At 51.4% G+C, this 20,378-nt stretch overlaps 1 protein-coding gene across 2 annotated transcripts in view; it reads left to right on the top strand.

Annotated features, from left to right (window-relative positions):
• The first annotated feature begins 824 nt into the window (after positions 1–824).
• The window catches only part of MVB12B (multivesicular body subunit 12B), a 195,294-nt gene continuing 175,740 nt past the window's right edge, over positions 825–20,378 (top strand). The window contains exons 1-2 of one of the 2 annotated variants that reach the window (XM_058694109.1): positions 825–1,262; positions 14,330–14,452. In XM_058694109.1, the coding sequence (XP_058550092.1) occupies positions 1,188–1,262; positions 14,330–14,452 (198 nt within the window). In that variant the 5' untranslated portion in view covers positions 825–1,187. The remainder of the gene's footprint in view (positions 1,263–14,329; positions 14,453–20,378) is intronic. The other variant, XM_058694108.1, reaches the window with a different exon arrangement.

The following is a 20,378-nucleotide window of genomic DNA, read 5'->3' as shown; positions in this document are numbered from 1 at the left end:
GATGCCAATCACTCTTTGCATGGTCCTCAGCTCTAAAGGCTCCAGCCTTCTGACCACAGTTCTTTCAAATGGCAGGCCAGCCTCTGCCTGGGAATGCCTTGCTGGGGCTCTGTGGGGCATTTTTCGTTAAGGAATTATGCAGAGCCTGCTCCTGTCTTTGGTAGCAGCCATTCTAGCTGAGAGTCAAGCTCTGGACTCCACTCCTCATGCAGTCTTATCCTCTGGCCTATACCTTTCCCCGAGTACTGTAGGGCATCACTTCTGTAAACCTCTCCCTCTAGATGCTTCCCTGAGGGCAGTCCCATGGCCCCTGTGGGTTGATCATTTGCCCCGCATAAAGGGGAGGCAGAGAATCGCTGGGAGATTGGGGTCATTATGAGAGGCCTGTTTTTAGTGGAGTCTGGGACCTGGCTAAGCTTGTATTGGGTCATTTGGGAGAGTGGGGGTCCCCTGAACTGGAGTGAGCGGAGCTGAAGGAATGGCCTGCAGTTCACGAAAATCAAATCGAGGAGGGCTGGGTGTCCCTGCTAGAGGACAACGTGTGTGTGTGTGTGTGTGTGTGTGTGTGTGTGTGTGTGTGTGTGTTGTTCATCTAAGGCGCCAAGGGGCCTGGGGGCGTCCAGGGTTCTAAGGCCGTGCTGAAGGACTGATCCAGTGAGGCCTAGGAGAGCTGAGCGGGCTGCGGGGGCCCTGGAAGAGAACAGCTTGGCGGAGGGGATAACTAGTGCCCAGGCTCCAAGAGGCCTGGGGCTCCCGGGGCTCTGAGGCCGGGCTGGGGAGGGGGGCGGGTTACCCGCCGGCTGGGGGAGGCCGGGCCGGGGGGCTCGCGGGCTGGGCCGTGGGGGAGGCCCGGGGTAGGCGGGGTGCCGGCCGGGGCGGCGGCGGCGGCGGCGGCGCGGGCTCCGGACGCGAGGGCTCCCGCTCCCTCCTCCCGCCCGAGCCAGCCTCGGGCGCCCGGCGCCTCCCCCGGAGCCAGCGCCAGAACCGGGAGGCCCGGAGCCCGGCCCGCCGCCGCGGCCCGCCGAGGGAGCCGCCGCCGCCGTTGTCGCCGCCGCCGCCGCCAGGCCGCGCCCCGCCCCTGCCGCCGCCGCCGCCGCCGCCGCTCCCCGGTGAGGCTCGCGCTCGAGCTGCGGCGCCGGCCCCGCCGCCTGGGCCCCGGGCCCGGCCCCTCCCGCGCCGCCCGGGCGATGAGAAGCTGCTTCTGCGTGAGACGGAGCCGGGACCCACCGCCGCCGCAGCCGCCGCCGCCCCAGCGGGGAACAGTTAAGTGAGGTCGGGCGGGCCGGGCGCCGCGGAGGCTCGGCGGAGCCGGCCCTGCTGCCCCGGCGGACGGGCGGGCGGACGGGCGGGCGCGGGCCCCGGGCCGAGGGGCGGGCGGACGGGCGGAGCCGGGCCGCGCCGAGGCCTGCGGGCTCCGTGCCCGGCCCGCCGCGGGGACAGGCCCGGCGGCCTCTTCCCGGGCCCGCGCGCGCCGCGGCTTCCCGAACCCCGGCTCGGCCTTGCAGCGGACAGGCGGGAGGGAGCTCGGGGACCCGAGTGCCAGCAACGCCCCCAGGGCCGGGCAGGTGAGGGTCTCCGAGAGCCACCGCCGCCCAGGTGAGAGGTGAGAGGTGAGGCGGCCCACCTGTGCCCAGGCCGCTGCGGCCACCTGCACAGACTGGGGACATTGATTTCACTGGCCTGGCCTGGGGTCCGGCCTCTCTGTGGTCACGTGGGTGCAGACCAACTTGCACCTGAGCCTTGAGCATCACCTGGGGTGCGGCCTCACCTGTGACCTGGGCACAGCAGAGAGGACACCCAAATGCCAGGGCACCTATCTAAAGGTGAGGTGCCTGGAGTGGGCACCCAAGACCCAGAGGACCCATCCTGGAAGTGTGATGGCTGTGTTGATGAGCACCCCACAAGGACCCAGCCTAAGTGAGACAGACTTAGGATGGTGGCGGGGGGGGGGGGGGGGGGGAGACATCAGATCCCCAGTGACAGGCCCAAGTGAAGAGGGCAGACCTATGTGCATCTTTGTCCTCTTTGTTACCAACAGACAACTCTGCCTAAGTTATCAGCCTCTCTCACCACTAAAGATGTGACTCTTCTTTCCCCTGCTTCTCAGCAGTCTCTTCAGCAAGGCGCAGAGGAAGGCCCCAGGAAGCAAAAGGCAAATGGCTGTTGCCCCTTCTCTGCTCCCCACCCCCACCCAAGAACAGATTTCTGCCACAAAAGCCACAACAGACCAGTGACTCTTTAGGGGCCTTTGTCTCTGGTGGTTCCTTCTCAGTATAATCTCATTGTACATTTCTCGACAGCTGGCTGGATCTCATCTCGTTTTAACAGGGGGAAAAAAAAAGTCTTATCAGCTGCAGCAGAGAAGCTTTAGAAAAGTTAGGGGATAAGCTCTGCAGAAACCTAGGCAAACCGAAAAGCTCAGGGTCCTCAGAAGGTTAGTTACAGGACACAGGTGACACCTTTCTAGCTCCCTGGAAATTGTTGCAGTGCTTTGAGATACTGGGCCATGCGGAGAATATTTAAATGGAGCCTCTGAGAGGTGGGGCCTCTCCTGGGACCTGGGCACCAAGACCCATGTGAAGCAGTTGACATGTGAATTACTGGTTCATTTGAATCCAGAATCATCTTCTCTAATCAGCATTTTAAAAAAATTTTGTTTAATTCATTTTTGAGAGAGACAGACAGAGTGCAATTGGGGGAGGGGCAGAGAGAGGGAGGCACAGAATAGGAAGCAGGCTCCAGGCTCTGAACTGTCAGCACAGAGCCCACCATGGGGCTTGAACTCATGAACTATGGAGATCATGACCTGGGCCAAAGTGAGGCGCTTAACTGACTGAGCCACCCAGGCACCCCTCTAATCAGCATTTTTGATTCCTTCCTTCTAGCTCTTAGGCCACACTCCTGATTTATGCTGAAGGTATTTTCCCTGCCTGCCTCCATCCCGCTGGCAGGCTCTTCCCACTTCCAACTGGAACAGCGCACCATGGCTAAATGCAAGGGCTTTAGAATTAGACCTCAGCTTAATCCTTGGCTTTCCTACTTCCTGTGTGTTCTTGGGTAAACTAATGAACTTTTCTGAGCCTCAGTTTCCTCATCTGTAGAGCGAGGCTAATGATAATATGTATCTCATGGGATTATGGTGAGCAGTGAATGAAATATTGCAAGAGAAGCATTTAGCTCTGTGCCTGCCTCAGGGCAAGTGGTCAGTAAAGGTTAGTGGTTATTAGTAAGTGTTTGTTGGCTTATTAATCAGAAGAAGAGCTTTATTATTATTATTATTTTTTTCTTTAGAGTGCCTTTCTGTTTGTAGCTCTCCTTAGGGCAATCAGGAAGGGATTGCGTAAGAACACAGGGCTTGGATTTAGGGGTTCGGATTTGAATCTCAGTCTCCTTCCTGCAATCCCGGCGACCCTAGGCAGGTCATGGAACCTCACAGAACCTTTCTGAATTCCGATGTCCTTATATGTAGAAGTGGCTTAAGAATAAAACCTACCCCATAAGGCTGAATGAACTAATGTATGTGAATGCGTGTGGCAATACTACAGAGGGTGTGGGGGAGTCCTCTCTAAATTTAGGTGGACTCCAAAGGCAGACCCTGGTTTTCTGGGTCCATCATTTAGACGATTTGGAGGTGGGAGGGGTTGTAAGAAAAAGAATACAAGAATATCTTGCTTTTGTGCCTTTCACAAAACCACACGGCCACGTGAACGCATTTCTGGGTCCCCTCTCAGGGCCTTGGAAGGGGTAAAGGGTGGGCGTGGCTGAAGGTTCATTGCAATCAGTTTCATGGCAGATGGGCTTCTGGGGGCGTCAGAATCTAGAAGTCCTGGGCCCCTCCACCTTAGCAGGTTGGAAGGGTTCCACGCGTCGCGCTCGAAGAGCGACATCCTTGCCACACTGGAAAGTAATGGTAGTGTTGGAGCCAAGCATGGGAAATGTCAAAGGTGCTATTATGATCATGAAGATAACAAATGACTACATGGCTGGACGTGGTGGGCCGAGAACACTGTATTTAGTTGGTTGCGGTTGAATGAGCAGAGTCTCCTTTGCTAGTTGGGTTGTGGGAGGGGAGGCCTGGGGTCCCTGAACGAGCTGCCTCTCCCAGGCTGTTCTCGCGCTCTCAGAGGCCCTCCCTGGCCAACATTTTCTGGCCCCACTGGCTCCGGTTGGCCTTCTGCTTGCTGGGCTGCCCTTGGGAATTGTGGTTTCCCTGCATCGTCTGCGCTGTTTGCAATGAGGTTGCCTACGTCAGACCTCCTCTCCTCTGCTGCTTGAGAGGCAGAGCCGCTGCGGGGTGTGCTTGACATTGCCTCCCTTGTTGGGGACATCCTGCGGGCACGTGTTTGGTTTACCTGACACACTTCGGGTGAGATGTGGAGCTTGCGCTGGTGGAAATGTGAGAGGCCCATGGGCCTGGAGCCCCGGAGTCACATGCTCAAGCCTTGTAGCTCCTACCTCCCTGAGGACTGGGGGACCACCTTGTTGCGCTGTGGTTATAATCTTTCTTTATACATGAGATCTTTCTATACACACACATGGACACAGACGTAGCTGTTGTTTTTTAAACAGGTACTGATCAGCAAAAGCAAAATACTCAGGAGAATATCCCTTGATCCTTTAGAACTACAGCAGAATAAATGAATTCTTAGTGTGCAAAATAACCCTAAGATGTGTATGAAAATGCAGATTCCAGGGCCTCACACCCAGACCTCCAACGGAATATCTGGGGAAGGGGCCCTGGGATCTGTGTGTTGAGTAAGAAATGTGGGGTTGTGCTTCTGCTTCCGGAAACTTGAAAACCACAATTGTGGAGGCTTTTTTTTTTTTTTTTTTTAAAGTATACGACACACATAACATAAAATGAACCATCCTGATCGTTTTGAGGTGTGCAGATCAGTGGCATCAAGTCATTCACACTGTCATGCAGCTCATCTTTGGAACTTTTTCGTCTTGCAAAACTGTATACTCATTAAACAGCTTCGCTTTCCTCTTCCCCCAGTTTCTGGCAGCCACCATTCTTCTCTGTGTTTCTATGAATCTGACTAATCTAGGAACCTCATACATGTGGAATTATATAGTATTTGTCTTTCTAGACTGGCTCACCTCACTCAACATGATGTCTTCAAGGTTCATTCACGCTGTGGCATATGTCAGAATTTCTTTCCCTTTTAAGCTGAATACTATGCGTTACATGTATGTACCGTGTTTTGCTTGTCCATTCATCTGTCTACGGATACCTGGGTTGCTTCTGCCTTTAGGCTCTTGTGAATGATGCCGTTGTGAACATGGATGTACAGAGATCTTTTCAAGACCCTGTTTTCAATTCTTTTGGGTACATACCCAGATGTGGAATTGCCAGACTATACAGTAATTCTATTTTTTTTAAGTTTATTTATTTATTTTGAGAGAGAGAGAGAGAGAGAGAGAGAGAGAGAGAATCCCAAGCAGGCTCTGTACTGTCAGCACAGAGCCCGACTCAGGGCTCGAACTCATGAACCGTGAGATCATGACCTGAGCCGAAGTCAGAAGCTTAACCAACTGAGCCACCCAGACGCCCCTATTTTTCATTTTTTGAGGAATCACCCTACTGTTTCCCTTAGTGGCTACATTTCCATTCCCAGCAAACAGTGCACCAGGGTGCCAGTTTCCCATGTCCTCACCAACACTAATTTTTAGACTTTTGATAGTAACCATGCCAGTGGGTAGGAGGTGATAGCTCGGTGTGACTGTGGTTTGCGTTTCCCTAGTGATTAGTGATGTCGAACATCTTTTCATACGGTTGTTGGCCATTTGTAGACCACTTTTGGAGAAAGGTCTATTCAAGTCCTTTGCCCGTTTTTCCCCATCAAATATTTAATTTCTGTTGTTGATAACTGTAAGAGTTCTGTATGGATTTGGATTTTCACTCCTCATCGGATATGTGATCCGGAGAAACTTGCTTCCATTCCATAGGCTGTCTTGTGCACTCTCTTGACTGTTTCTCTTGATGCAAGTTCTACAAGCTCCTTACACGACACAACCCCGTGAAGGAAATATTATCTGTCATTCCAATTCTGCCGGGGAGGAAACTTAGGCCCAGCTCAGCTAACGCGCCTGCGGCCACACAGGTTTAAATTAGTGCCAGAGCTGGGATTCAAGCTCGGGTCCCTCTGACTCCAGAGCTCGCACCCTCTCCATCGCTCTCTGCTTCGCTTTTCATTCCCGCCCTGACCTGACACTGTAAGGAGGCCCCGCGGTGGTCTGCAGGAACAGGGCGTTGGTTTGAGAAGCATTCGGTTACAGGAGAGGAAATAGGAACAAAAGACTTTCGAATCTCTTCCTTCCTTCCTGAAGCCCTGCATCATTGCTTGGACCTTAGAAATTGCAGAGAAATGCCAACAGGCTTTTAACGTTTTGTTTGTTTGTTTGTTTGTTTGTTGTTTAAGCACCTCAGAAGCTTGTTTCGGCCGTCCATCTGCCACCCACAGTTCCCCCAGTGGTCTGTTCACGCCGCTGCTGATTCCACGTCTTTTGCCCACGGTACCTTCACTGCCCTGCACCCTCTCTCTTTCCAGGAGGCCAGGTGGAGCGCAGGCTCTTCCCTCACATGTCCCTGACTCACCAGGCAGAAGGAAGTGGGCCCTCATTTGCAGTCTCTTTCTTTTGGGATGTTTCCTCTGGCGTGTGAGCTCCGTGGGTGGTGGCCACGTCTGTTTCATCGCTGTACCGCCCAGCACGGTGGCATTTCACCTGGGCTGTGCATTATCCAGTCTTGGGCCCAGCCCAACCCAATTAAGTCAGAACCTGGGGGTTGGAAGGGGCCGCCGTGGCTTTTACAAACCCCTTAGGGGAGTCTTCTGGGCCACCAGCCTGGAGACACCCTGGCCCCTGCCAGGCCCTCATCCACTTCTGGAGCTGCTGGGAGCTCTGCAGTCCCGCCTCCCCCGCCTGTCCCTGGAAGCGTGGTGTTTGTCCTGGGCTCACTGACGCCCAGCCTGGCGTTCTAATTGGAAGGGGCCCGCAGGTCTGCTCTTGCCGTTGCCCTTGCTGTTTTATGTGCCCACCTTAATTCAGCGAAACGTGGGCAGTTTGGGAGCATAGGAACTTGATTCATCCATGCATCCACTCACCCGCCCACTCACCCATAATCCATTTACGGAGCACCCACCGTGACATAACACCTTTGAGCAACTAATGTTCTGCTAGGGAAAGTGTACTAAACCTTCTGAGAGGCAAGGCTGCGTGTTTCTGTGTGTGCATACATGCGTGTGTGCACACGTGTGTGCTGAGACCGTGTTCTTGGTGAGCATCGGCGTTCTCAGTGACAGCAGCTGTGTGTAGGGGCAATCGAGGAAGGTTTGGGAAGAACGGGAGATGTGACCTAGGTTTTGAATGGTGGGGTGGGTGTCATAGGGGGAGAGCTGGGTGCTCTTGGCTGACTCTCTGGGGAGGGAGAGACCGAGGGACTCATTCCGAGGCTGTTCCTCATGGATAATTACCGTCGGGTTTTTTTCTGTTCATTCATTCGTCAAACATCTCATGAGTACCTGCTGTCTTGTACAAAGTTCAGATTGTGGACCAGCAGCTATTTGACTGTCACCTGGAGCTTGTCAGAAATGCAGCTTCTCAGGCCCCATCCTACGCTTATTGGATCAATATCTCTGGGAGTGGGCTCCAAGAGTGTCTGTTTTAACCAACTCACCAGGTGACTCAGGCCAGAGTTTGAGAATCCCTGCTCCAGAATGTTAGATTTCCAACCGTCATCATTGCATACCCTCCCTCAGTGCTTAGCACAAAGGCTCCCCATAAATGTTTGCGGGCTCACTGCTGTGTGCCAGTGCTGCTGGGTACTGGCAATGTGAGAGATGCTTCAGGGGGAGGATGGCATGTTCAGCCAGGACATACGGTGATGACAGCCAGCAGGACACTAGACACCTACCACTGAGTCTCAGGAGAAAAGTCCGGGCAGTTGGAAGTATTTTGGAAGTCATCGGCGCACAGGTAGAATGATTAGATGACCAAATGTCTGAAAGTCAGAAAGGGGTTGGTAGTGATGGGACATGCCTGGTTGACCTGAAGCTGGCTGTTCTGATTCTGGCCCGAGAGCCCACTTGCTGGGTGTCGAGGTGACACATTGGCATTTTTACCCTAGACGCTGGCCATCAGGGTAAGGGTGTGCCTGACCTTATGTCCCTGAATAGCAAGAGAGCATTTCTCTTGGGTCCTCCTGGGATGGCTTCATCTGTAGAGCATCTGTCTTCTGTTGGGGGTCCTCCCTCTTCCTTCTCTCCAGGGGACAATAGGGCACCAAAACTTGATGGGAGTGGGCAGGGCTGACCCTCATTTGCAGTGTTCGTGGGCAGGTCGGAGTGGGGCTCACAGTATACTGGAGACTGCCCCCAGCACCAGGCTCCCAGGTTTTGCAGAGTTGGGCCTGTAAGAGGCAGGACTTTGGCTACAGCAGTGCTGGAGAACTTGATCCCGGATTTATTTTTGGAGCGAGAATTCCAGGATCTAACATTGCACCGTGTGAGCTGCAGCACCCTGAACCCCAGGCCCGCATCACATGGTTTGTAGAAACTCTGTTTGGTATACAAACGGTTAATATAAATCTAGGCATAGGTCCGATAGAATGGATACATTTATTCAGCAGACTCTTTTATTAGAAGTAACTGGGGCCTTTACTGGGGAAAAGGAAGTGCTCGCCATTGTTAGTTTCCCTGGCTGGGAAATTCTTTGCGATCTAGGAGAGCTTAGAAAAATATTTGCCTTAGTTTCCTAATATCTTAGCAGCCTTCCCAGCAGCTTGTGGCCTGTTGGCACCTGACCATACTCAACAGTGTTTGTCAGAGTGATTTGGCTTCTGACCAGGTAAGTGGTCCAGACCAGAGTGCAGGAGGCACAGGGATGCCATTCTGAGCTTCCACCGTGGACGCCTCTCAGCCTGTGTGCTGTCGTCCAGGAATAGTCCAAGAGCTGGCTGGCCATTTGCTTGGGTGCTGCATGGACCCAGGCTTCAGCCTGCCATCTCCTAAGGAGGTAGGTCTCTGCGCCTTAGCTGCATGGAGACCACCCAGCTTGCGTGTTTGTGTGTGTCGTGGTGTGCATTGGTGAAGCCTGGCCATGGGCTCCCTCCCATGGGAATGGGGCCGTGTCCTTCTGCACCTGCTGAAGATTTGTTAGCAGCAAGATGCCAGTAATCGGGGCAACAAGAGGGCCTCGGTTCCTGTAGACCACTACTGCCACTGGGCAACAGGCAAAGAGCTGCCCGATGTGGGCACAGCAGCAGCTTTTATTGGGAGACAGCCCGTTCTCAGTCTCCACCCTGCTGTTGGTCAGGTTCCCACGGCAAGTGAAATATTTATCCACTTCTCTCCCCAACCCCGCAAGCTGGTGGATGTGGGCAGACAGTTTATGTCTTTTGTGCCCTTGACTTTGGATTTCAAGCAAGCTGATTGCAAGTTCATCCTTCTGTAGGGATTTAATTAATCCACGGGTTTTGTCATTTCAATTACGGTAGCCCAGTTTAACCTGCCCCCCCCCCAATACTTTGAAATTATTCTCCTCAAAAGTTGTGTGCAAGTCGCGCCTTCAGCCCTTGGCGGGCAGTGCTGGTGCTGCTTCTGAGCCAGCCTTCCTCACCGCGGCAGGGAGGCCGAGTTGGGGTTCCCGCTGCACCTCCTTTGATGGCAGCGCCCCTTCCCCCGCTGCGGTTATTGCCCCCCACCCCACCCCGCCTCTAGAAGGGCCTCGGCGGAGAGAGGTCTGAGCTCTGTTAGTTGGGTTTTGATTTCAGTACAGGAGTTGATAAAACGAGATAAACCCCAGGCTCGAAGGGCCGGGGAAATTAAACAGAGATGATATCAAAGTTCCCCTGAGTTTTCAACTGTGATACAGTAGCTTAGTTTTCTCCCAGACTGGGGCCGGGAGGCACGCCTTTGATTCTGAAACAATATTCAGCATCAGTTAAGCCCAGCACTGCTGACTTTCAGGGATTAAGCACACTGTTGTAGTAATTCTTTGATCAGCTACAAGGGAGCAGTGTGCTGTCTGTATGAGAGGCTTTATAGTTAAAGTTCATTTCTCTGTGAACCTGGGATGATGGCATTGCCAGGGTGCTGCAGGGCTGGGCGCCGGGGCCTTCCCCAGGCACTGTTTGCAGCATTGCAGGCGGAAGCAGGAGGCGGATTTTCTCCTCCCCACCCTTGTTGCATCGTATTCATCAGGCACGGCATGGAAAAAGTCCTCCTGGATTTTCCTCCGGAAAACACACCTCACTCTGTAACTGATCCCATGTAGCCCCCGTATGTACAGGCAACACACACACACACACACACACACACACACACACACACACACCCCACAACACATTTACACATATTCTTCTGTCTGGCGGGGAAATCCTCTCGGGGTAGACCCAGGAATAGCTGCCCAGAATAAAGCTCTGCAGCCCCTGGCCTTGGAAATGACGTAGTGGAGGCTGGCCACGCACTCGGGGTAAAGATTGGGATGGGGATTGGGGCCAAATGACCTGCAAGGTTAAATTGGGAGGACTAGCCAAGTCCAGTGTTGCCACTGCACTCTCCCTGTGCCCACGCACAGACGTGACTCCCGGGGGGGCGGGGGGGGGCATCACGACCCGCATTCCTCACGTGGCATTTACTGAGAACTGACTTAGTTTCAGGTTGGTTCAGTCTTAGGGCTCTGAGAAATCTCCACCTCTGTTGTCTTGTTATCTAAAACACTGGTCAACTTTTGGCTTTCCCCCTAGAGACCTTCCTTGCAGCCACAGCTGGGATGGTAGAAGTTTCCCCAAACTCCCCCCCCCCCCACCTCCTCCCGGTTGGCCTCGCGACTTCCAGTTGGTAATGGAGCCCCTGTGTGCTGTCGATTGCGCTCGCACGGTGCTATACATCAACCTATTCCCTCCTGTGCAGTGCTCGGATCTCCCTCATTAGGCCTAAATTTACCTCCGTCCTACACAAACATGGCCTTAGCTCATTTTTATTGTTGTAAATTATTTATGAGGGAAATGTTGAATCTTGAAACTGAGGTGTGAGGAAAATTAATCCCATGTTACTTTTATCTTTCTGTACTTTTCTCCCCCTTGCTTCACTTATTGGGCTACGGCTGAAGAAAGAAGAGCTTTGGCATTTTTAAAGATAATTAGTGTTGAAACTGCCTTCTCGATCTATCGGACGGGATGTTGGTCTCCCTCGGCACAGTGTCACGGAAAGCAGGCCAGACCTGGGAAGGAGGACTAAGGGTCCTGTTTAGGTCTGCCAGCTGCCAGGTGCCTGGCTTCCGACAGCCGTGGGCCTCAGTTTTGTCTTCTCTAAAATAGGGGCGATAAGACCCAGCCGCCTCCCAGGTTTGGTGTGATCATCAGTGGAGCCTGAGAAAGCTTTTTGAGAAATGCAAAGCACCATACGTATGCAGTAGAGGGGTGTCAGTGTGTTTTGTGTGCCGTTAGGGTTTTGAGATAGGGGTGGGTCTCCCTCTGCTGCGTAGCTGCTGAGGACGAAACCAGGGGGTTGTTGCAAGTAGGCCTTGGTATTTTACGTTTCAGACCCGCATTGCCTCTTGCCAGACAGGTTAATGTTGGTCTTAAACAGCCCGCTCCCCCCTCTCGGGCAGATCTGCTCCGCAGGCTTGCATTAATGGCCTCTTCTCCCCTCTCAGAGGCCTGGCCTGTGACCCTGGGCGGCCGAGTACTCGGCGGTGCCATCCCTTCTGGCTCGAGGCTCCACACAGCCCGGGAAACGTGGAGTGCCAGTTAATAAATGGCCTTTTGTTAGGAAGGTCAATTGAAGTGACGGTAGAGACGCTGTTAAAAGTAATTTGCAGTCAGAAAATATGTAATTCAGGGCAAGCTGCTTTGAGTGATTGCCTCTGCCATGGATATCTTGGGCGTTTCTCATTAAAAGCTTCCTTTGCCGGTGGTGGGGCTTCCTCCACCGCCGAGCCCGCCGCGGCCCCGCGCCGCGAGGAGTCATTTGTCTGTATTTCACAAAGGCTGCCTTGATCCCCAGGGTACAGCAACTGGAGGGAAAGGGAAGAAAGAGGCGTGCATCCGAGATGCTCTGTGCTCATGCTCTGCTGTCGCATCCTCCCGTCTGCAGGCCGGGCTGGGACCGTGCACGCGTGGGCACGGGCCGCCGGCTCCTTTGTCTGCCTCAGCCGGAGGCAGCCCGCGGCCATCTTGGAACCTGCCGCTGGGCTGCCTCCCCGGTGCATTGTGGGAGCGGCGGGGCTCCCGAGGCGAGTTTCCCCACCGCCCTTGACCGAGGGCTTCTTCGGGAAGGGAGAGGCCTTGTCGTGGGCGTCCGGGGCCCGACGTCGTGACCCGGGGCCGGGACTCTATCAGCGAATAAAACCTTTCGTATTTATTCCCATGTTCGCCTCCTGTCTCTCTGTCTCTGCCTCGCTCTCTCTGTCTCTCATGGTAGAGGCGGTACTATCTTAATAATAATAATAATAATAAAAGACTTACCTCGGATGTTCTTTATTAAATTCACAGCGTGGTATTGTAGCACGGGCAGAATTTGTACATTCTGCTAATGAGTGGTTAATTGCAAAGCGTTTGGGTAACCAACAGCAGGTACCCGTATTTTTCGAACTGCAGCAAGGTTATTTTCGTGCTACCATACTAGGGGATTTTCCAAGTGAAGATACTTTTTTGATTAGTGTTTGCTTCAGATTGGGCTGGTACACTTATTTACCTCTACACCTTCTTTACTGGGGCACGCATAGCTCCGCATTCAGTAAGTGTTTACTTCATGCCTACTGTGTGCCAGAAGCACCAAGCCCTGTGCTTTATATAAACCTGGCTGGTAAATGAAATTTGAAAATAGAAAATGTGGCATGGTATGCTACCCCCTGCCCCGGGCTCTAGAAGCTTATTTTCAGTAGACTTAAGTAAAGCATAACTTAGTTTAGCTTTTGTCATAAACAGAAGTTGAGAGTGTGGCTGCTGCCAGGTGCTTCCTAGCGTTGATTGGAGACTTGGCTCGATTTCATTGGCAGGTCTGTTTTCCGGAACTTTTGTGGGCTTCGGGGGACACTGATTACTTGGGTGACTTGCATATAGCATTCTGATTGTTCCTATTTGAAAGGCTGCAGTCATTTTTAATGGCCTCCGCCTTTTCTGATTCTAGGCTGAGAACTAAGAGTATTTCTTCTCCCTGCCTGTTTGGTTTGCTTTAGAAGCAGTAACCAGCTTTGAGAGATCTGGTAGACCTACAACCAGTGGGATTTAATTGCTGCAGAAGGAGGTGGAATTTAACTTGCTCTTTTTCACTGCTTGTCCTTTTAAAAGAACTAAAAGTCATTTACATAAGGTGTTACCTCTTTTATTTGCTTTCTGGTGCACTGCCTCTGGAGCTGCCCAGACCCAGTGCTCTCTATATTCTACTTGTCTCCTCTGGTCACATCAGGAGGCAGTCAGCAGCAGAATAATAATGCCATTTCCCCTCCCTGTCTCCCAAAGTGCCCGGCAAGAATTATGGTCATTGTTAGTGTTTAGCTTTGAGTAAGTGCCCACATGACCTGCAGGATTAAACACAACAGAGGCACCTGCCAGCCCTCCCAGGAACGGCACCTACCACGTTTCTAGCCAGTTATGCTGGACCTGTGTGCCCCAAGCCTGCCAGTCTCGTCTGCATTTTATTGAGTGCCTACTGTGTGCTAGGGACCCCTCTGGGCTCTTCATTTATATGACTCCCTTAGATCTCATGGCCGCTCTTTGACTGTCAGTACATTGACCTCTTGCTTGCTCAGAGTCATGAGCCAGTAAGCCATGGAGCCTGGACGTGAATGTCATTCCTTTGCCTCCTTGCCCAGAACACTTTCTTCCATGTGTCTGGAAGCCTGCCTGCTCCACAGTCCACGCTTGGTTGTGGCAGAGGCTGTGGATTTGGAAGTCTGCACCTCCCCAAGGAGATAATGTACGGGAGAGAGGTGAACAATGCTGTTAGATTTAGCTGCGTCTGATTTATCCTCAGAGAAGCTACTGGCATCTGTTCAGAAATCAGGCAGCTTGTCGAGAGAGTCAAGAATGGTTTGCTTTTGGGTTGGAGTCAAAGTCACTTCAGGGAGGCCCTCCCTAACTCTGTTAGCCCCGAGTTCAAAGCCAACTTGAGAAGATCAGGGGTCAGAGATAACTTGAGTTCTTGATCTGAGGAAAGGGTCAGGTAAGGTCAGGGCTCCTATAGCTGGTTCAGGTAGACAGAGCTTCGCTCCGGATATTTATTTGCCCCAAGATTCTGGTTCTAAGTGTTTGAGACTTTGTATCATTCACTTTAAATGGTCAGTTTGAATTCTGTGCTTTTTTTTCCCTTCTTGGAACCAGGACCAATCCACCATGCCTGAAGTCAAAGACCTTTCGGAAGCTTTGCCAGAGACGTCGATGGATCCCATCACGGGAGTGGGAGTGGTGGCTTCTCGGAACCGAGCCCCAACAGGCTATGATGTAGTAAGTCAAGATCCACTGATTCAACCGATATTTGCCTCCTGTGTTCAAGCCCCTCTGAACCTTGTACATAAATGTGCTTCTTCCCTCTAGGAACTTAAACAGAGGGGGAAAGCATCACCAGTGGGAAGTACGGGGAGTGTCCTAGTTTGGGAGTCCAAGAAGCTGAGTCCATCTGGGCTGTTTCCTGGCCTTGGCTAAATCACTTGACTTCTGTGATGGTCAATTTCACCTTCTATAAAACTAAAGGGTTGGCCCTGTTGATTTCTAAAGTCACTGCTAGTTGTGACATTTCATGGAAAAGGATCCAAGAGCCTAAAAGAGCCATGGCGGTTGGCATCGGTGGTCCCGCATATGTTAATGTCATCAGTGTATTGCCCTATGTTTGTATAGCTCTTTGCAGTTTGCAGAGCAGTTTCCTACCTGGGAACTCATTTGGCTGTCACGGTTCTCTGGAAGGCTCGGAGGATAAGTAGCTTTATCTTCCCTTTGCTGATTAAGAGAACCCAGGCTCTGATAAGTGGAGTGACAGAGCCCCAGTCCTTGGGAGTGGTGACTCAGGACCAGACCCCCTTCCAAGTCCAGTGCTCTGCCCGATTACACCACTACAGTTTAGCAGAGAACTTGCTGTGCTTTTCAGCAGGTGTCTGTGATGGTGTTCAGTAGATGGCTGGAATTGGTTATTTTGTTGTTTCGTTACATATGTCGCGATTTTGTGATTTGGCTCTCGCTTAAAAAGTGCTGAGTAACACGAGGAGGGTTTTGTTAACAGCGACTGTGGTCACATGTTCTGAGATTCTCAGGTGCCCTTATTTTTACTTTCCTCGTTTTGTTTAAGACTGTTTTATTCCTGTTTATTGAAAGCGTGCACCAAGAATACATACGAGTAGAAGATTATGGGTCTCCTTAGCCAGCACTGAAAACCTGCCGCCATGATTATGTTAGCATCTGATGTCCCAGGGGTGGGAGGGCTACCACAGCCGGGCCCAGAAGAAACCCTAAGGCATGCTTTCTCTGCCTTGACACTGTTGACATTTTGGGCCAGATAATCAGAGACTTCTGTGTTGTGGGACTGTCCCATGCCACGTATATGGGATGCTTAGCAGCACGCCTGGCCTCTACCTACTAGATGCCAGTAGCACCCCCACCCCCACCCCCGCCCAGTTGTGGCAGCCCAAACTGTGTCCAGACATTACTGGTGTCCCCGGGTGGAAGGGATAGAGGGGCGAAAGCAAGCGCTGCTGGGAACACCACAGTATGTATCGGGCCAGCCAGTGCTGGGTCCTGTGCAGGGCAGCAGCAGCCTGTTAAAATGCTCCCCATCACTTCCCCAACTGTTTGAAAGCTTATAAACATTTTAAAAGTGAAAGGGCGAGGGAATCTTTTCTGACAAAGATTTGAGTCTTACCTGCTGTCTGACTTCAAAGCACTGTTTGAATGTATAACTTACCATAAAATAGAATCATTAGATATGGCTCTGTGCCATAAAACTCTTGGGAAGCTAATAAAAATGTTCCTGATTTGAGAAGCCAAAGTGTCTTTTGATGAATTAGATATGAAGCAGCAAGTCATGAATCAGGGCAGGGGCTCAGCGCTCACGCTCTCTGGGAGGACTGGCTCGGGGGTCGCTCTCCTGGGAGGGCTCATGCGGGGGGCTCACCCCCAGGGCATGGGTCTCCGCGCCTTCTTGTTATTCTCCTCTGTTGATCTGTGTCTTTAACATTCGGCTTGTACCTTTGGGGTCATCTGGAAAGCTTGGCTGGTGGGTGGCGGATGGCCTTTGATAGTCTGGTTTTCTGAAAGTCTTGGGAAGTCTGACAGGAGCAGAATCTATCCCTATCATTTTCTCCTAACATCTAGCTCAGGGCAGAAGAGCGCAGTGTCAAATGAGTAAAATTAATAAGCACATTTCATGATTATGCCGTACCACGCATTATAGTAAAAGGTGAGCAGGGCAAGAGGCCCCCGAGGGTCAGCCTGGCAATTACCCAGCCTCCGCACGCGCAGATGGAGAGTGTCCGGGCTCCCTCTGAAAGCCCTTCCAGGGAGAGGGGTGGGAGTCCTCTCTTTGTGCTGACCACTGGATCGTCCTCAGGTAAGATCTGGTTCCCGAGAGGTCCAACCCCGAGTTCAAGGGGAATGGCGGGGAGGCCCATTCCTTTTATCTAGAGTTTCACAGAAACTCAGCCTCCAAACCGAAATATAAGGCGTTTTATGGTGGCGGGTTCAGAGTTGCTTAGACCCAACGTCAGTGGCCGAGGAAGCCCTGCTGTAGATTTGTGGCAAGACCCCTCTCTGCCCGTCACATCTGCTGTAGGATTAGTCCCTCCAGTGCACAGAGTACGTTAAGTGCCGTGACCACGAAGCCCTGAGAGTTTGGCACCGATGGGCTGCTGGCCCTGGGTAGCACGGCCGCTTTAAAGTGAGCACAGGCCTTGTGGCTTGCTTGAAGTAAAAGATGCCGCCTGTGTGTTTATAAAAATTAGATTTTGTAACTTCTGTTTCCTCCAGGGCAGGGGAAGCTTCTTAGGCTAAGGGGCTGGGATTATTTGTGAAGCTTCTCAGTTTATTGTCCCTATTTCTGCAGCCCTCTGTGAGATCGCCTGCCCCCCTGCCCTTTCTGTCCCACCGCCGCACTCTCAGATCTTAGAGCAACTGGTGCGGATGTTCCCTGGCGTCACAGGGCGGGCGGGTTGCACGTGTGACGCCGCGGCATCTGCGTCCCGACTCTGTTGTCGGTGCCTGGCATTTGCTGAAGGTAGCACATGCTGTCGTATCTTCTTTGGGTGGTCGGTTTTCCGTGACTCGGGATGCCAGAGACGCACTTCGTGCTAAAACTCTCCTGTGCAGAATTAACCTCTGATTTCCAAGTCAATCTGGGATGTAGCAATCTGAGGGCATCAGGCTGGCCGTAGCTGATGACCACTGTGGGTGTATTTCTCATGTATTTCCGCTGAAATACGTCCTAATACGTCCTACCTTTTATTTACATTCTTTGGCCTTTCTAAACGAGTGTTTACAACTCGGAGACTAATGCCTCAACACCGTATTTATGGGGCGACTCTTTCCAAAAAGGAAATAGCTTCCTTTGACAATACGCTTTCCGGTAATATACTTTCATATGATAACATACTGCTTTGGCAAAAACTAATGAAATGAAAAGTCAACAATACAGACAAAGAATAATCAAACACTCTAGAGTGTTTTAATTAATTGATTTTATTTTTTTTTGAGAGAGAGCAAGCGAGCAAGAGGGACAAGAGGGAGAGAGAGAGAGGGAGAGAGAGAGAGGGAGAGAGATCGAGAGAGAGAGAGAGAGAGAGAGAGAGAGAGAGAGAGAGAATCTTAAGCAGGCTCCATGCTTAGCGCAGAGCCCAACATGGAGCTCGATCCCACGACCCTGGGATCATGACCTGAGCCGAAATCAAGAGTTGGACGCTCAACCGGCTGAGCTACTCAGGCGCCCCTGGAGTGTTTTAATTTAATCATAATTTTTTTTTTTAATTTTTTTTCAACGTTTTTTATTTATTTTTGGGACAGAGAGAGACAGAGCATGAACGGGGGAGGGGCAGAGAGAGAGGGAGACACAGAATCGGAAACAGGCTCCAGGCTCCGAGCCGTCAGCCCAGAGCCTGACGCGGGGCTCGAACTCACGGACCGCGAGATCGTGACCTGGCTGAAGTCGGACGCTTAACCGACTGTGCCACCCAGGTGCCCCTGGAGTGTTTTAATTTAAATTGTTTATTTATCCAGCCTGTTCTGTGAGTAAATACTATGTGCCGGCTAGGAACTGGGGATATGCTGATGCATGAAAACATCCAGTGTTCCTACCTTCACAAAACTTACAGTCCAGAGGGAGAGGAAGACAATCAAATGACCACACAAATAAATGTAAAATAAAATTGTGCTAAGTGCTTGGCAGGGAAATCCTAACAGACTGTTGTATTGATCAGATCTAGCTTTCCAGATCAGTCTACCTTTCTTGCTAAGTTCCAGGTTATGACAGCATGAACCTGCTTCAGCTTCTAGAAATCCCTCCTTTTCTTCTCTACTCTGAGACCTGTCTGCCCCCTAGCTTTTTCTGAGACCCTCCCAGGGCGCCACCTCAGGTGTGCTTGGGGTTCTTAGCTCTGGCTCTCTCCCCTGCCTCTGCACTGTGCCATTTTTCCTGGTGACACCTGTGAGGTTGCCCTTGGCTGGGTACATACAGCTCCTTGCTAACCTGTCAGTGAGTGACTGCTCCCACCTTCTGCCTGACTCGGGTCGGACAGTGTGCCTTCTACTCTACCAGAGTCACTTTTTTTTTTTTTTTCAGTTTATTTATTTATTTTGAGAGAGAGCAAGAAAGAGCAAGAGGGGCAGAGAGAGAGAGAGAATTCCAAGCAGGTTCTACACTGTGAGTGCAGAGCCAAAACTGGGACTCGATCTAATGAACCATGAGATCATGACCTGAGCCAAAACCAAGAGTCAGACACTTAATGGACTCAGCTACCCAGGTGCCCCAAAGAGTCACTTTTAATGAGACTTACCTGGAACTTTAGGGGGAAGGAGAGTGAGAGAGTAAAATTCAGAGACTATGGACGCCTGCTACTGAGGCCCAGTGTCCTTTGACCCCTACTTGCCCAGACTCTTCTTTTATTCCACCCACCCCCCAGCAGCCTTTAGGGTTGAGTCCCAGCCTCGGAGAGAGTAGGAGATATTTTTCTTTTTCCTCACGGCAATCTAACACCGCCTCCATTCTCTTCCTGAAAATTCTCACCCTACACACAAGAGTCTTTGTGGCACAGTGACCCCAAAGTGACAGATTATCCCCTAGCTCAGTGAGTATTTTCAGATGTCCAGGTGGAGGATTCTCAAGATTTTGTGAGTCTCAATCCTCTGGAGGACCCCACGCCCCAGATTCCTGCTGCAGTAGGTCTGGGCAGGGCCTGAGAATTTCATGTTGACCAATTCCCAGGTGATGTAGATGCTGCCGGTCCAGGGGCCACACTTTGAGAACCACTGATCTAAATCAAATCATTCTTTTTATTATTTTTTTTAATTTGAGAGTGAGTGAGAGAGAGAAGGAGAAGGAGAAGGAGAAGGAGGAGGGGCAGAGAGAGAGGGAGACACAGAATGTGAAGCAGGCTCCAGGCTCCGAGCTGTCAGCACAGAACCCACGGACTGTGAAATCATGACCTGAGCCGAAGTCGGCCACTTGACCAACTGAGCCACCCAGGTGCCCCTAAATCAAGTCATTCTTAAACAGTCTCCACATGTGGCCACCACACATCTACCTCAGGGAGGGCTGTGCTAACTTTTTCTGTTGTTTTTCAGCCTCTCCTGATTAAGAGTTCTGGAAGTCTCTGGGCATGTGTGTGTATGTGGGGTTTGTTTTTTTTTTTGAAATATATTTTAAAAATATAAAATGGTACTATTGCTATTTTCCCAGCTTCTAAAAAAATAGTATATTGTGGGCATAGATAGCTCTCTATCAGTCCATGTAGGTATATCTCATCTTTTTTTTAATCTTTTTTTTATCTCATCTTTTTAATGACGAATATTGTATTGTCTGGCTATGCCAACATTTAGCTAATCCCACGTTGAAGGGCACTTAGTTTGTTTCCCATTTTGGTTTGTAATACGCTAAACAAAATCCTTGTATATGTATCTTGCTGTGACTGTCCTATTAGCTCCCTAGAATAATTCCAATTCCATAGGTTGGAATTACTGGGTCAGGATATTCACATTTTAATTCGATTAACATTACTGATTGCCTTCCAGAAAGGCTGTGACATTCTGTCAGTTTCTATTCTCATTAAGGTGAATGTGAATAAAATGAATTTGGGGGGGCGAGGGTGCAGGGGAATGAAAGGACTGAGTCTCCCCCTCCCCCAGGCTCTGTGCCCAACTTCCGGTGGTGCTGGCACACCGCCAGGAGGGAGGGCCT

Source organism: Neofelis nebulosa, chromosome 12 (assembly GCF_028018385.1).
Source record: "Neofelis nebulosa isolate mNeoNeb1 chromosome 12, mNeoNeb1.pri, whole genome shotgun sequence".
Classification (NCBI taxonomy): Eukaryota; Metazoa; Chordata; class Mammalia; order Carnivora; family Felidae; genus Neofelis; species Neofelis nebulosa.
This window is presented reverse-complemented; position numbering and strand designations above follow the sequence as displayed.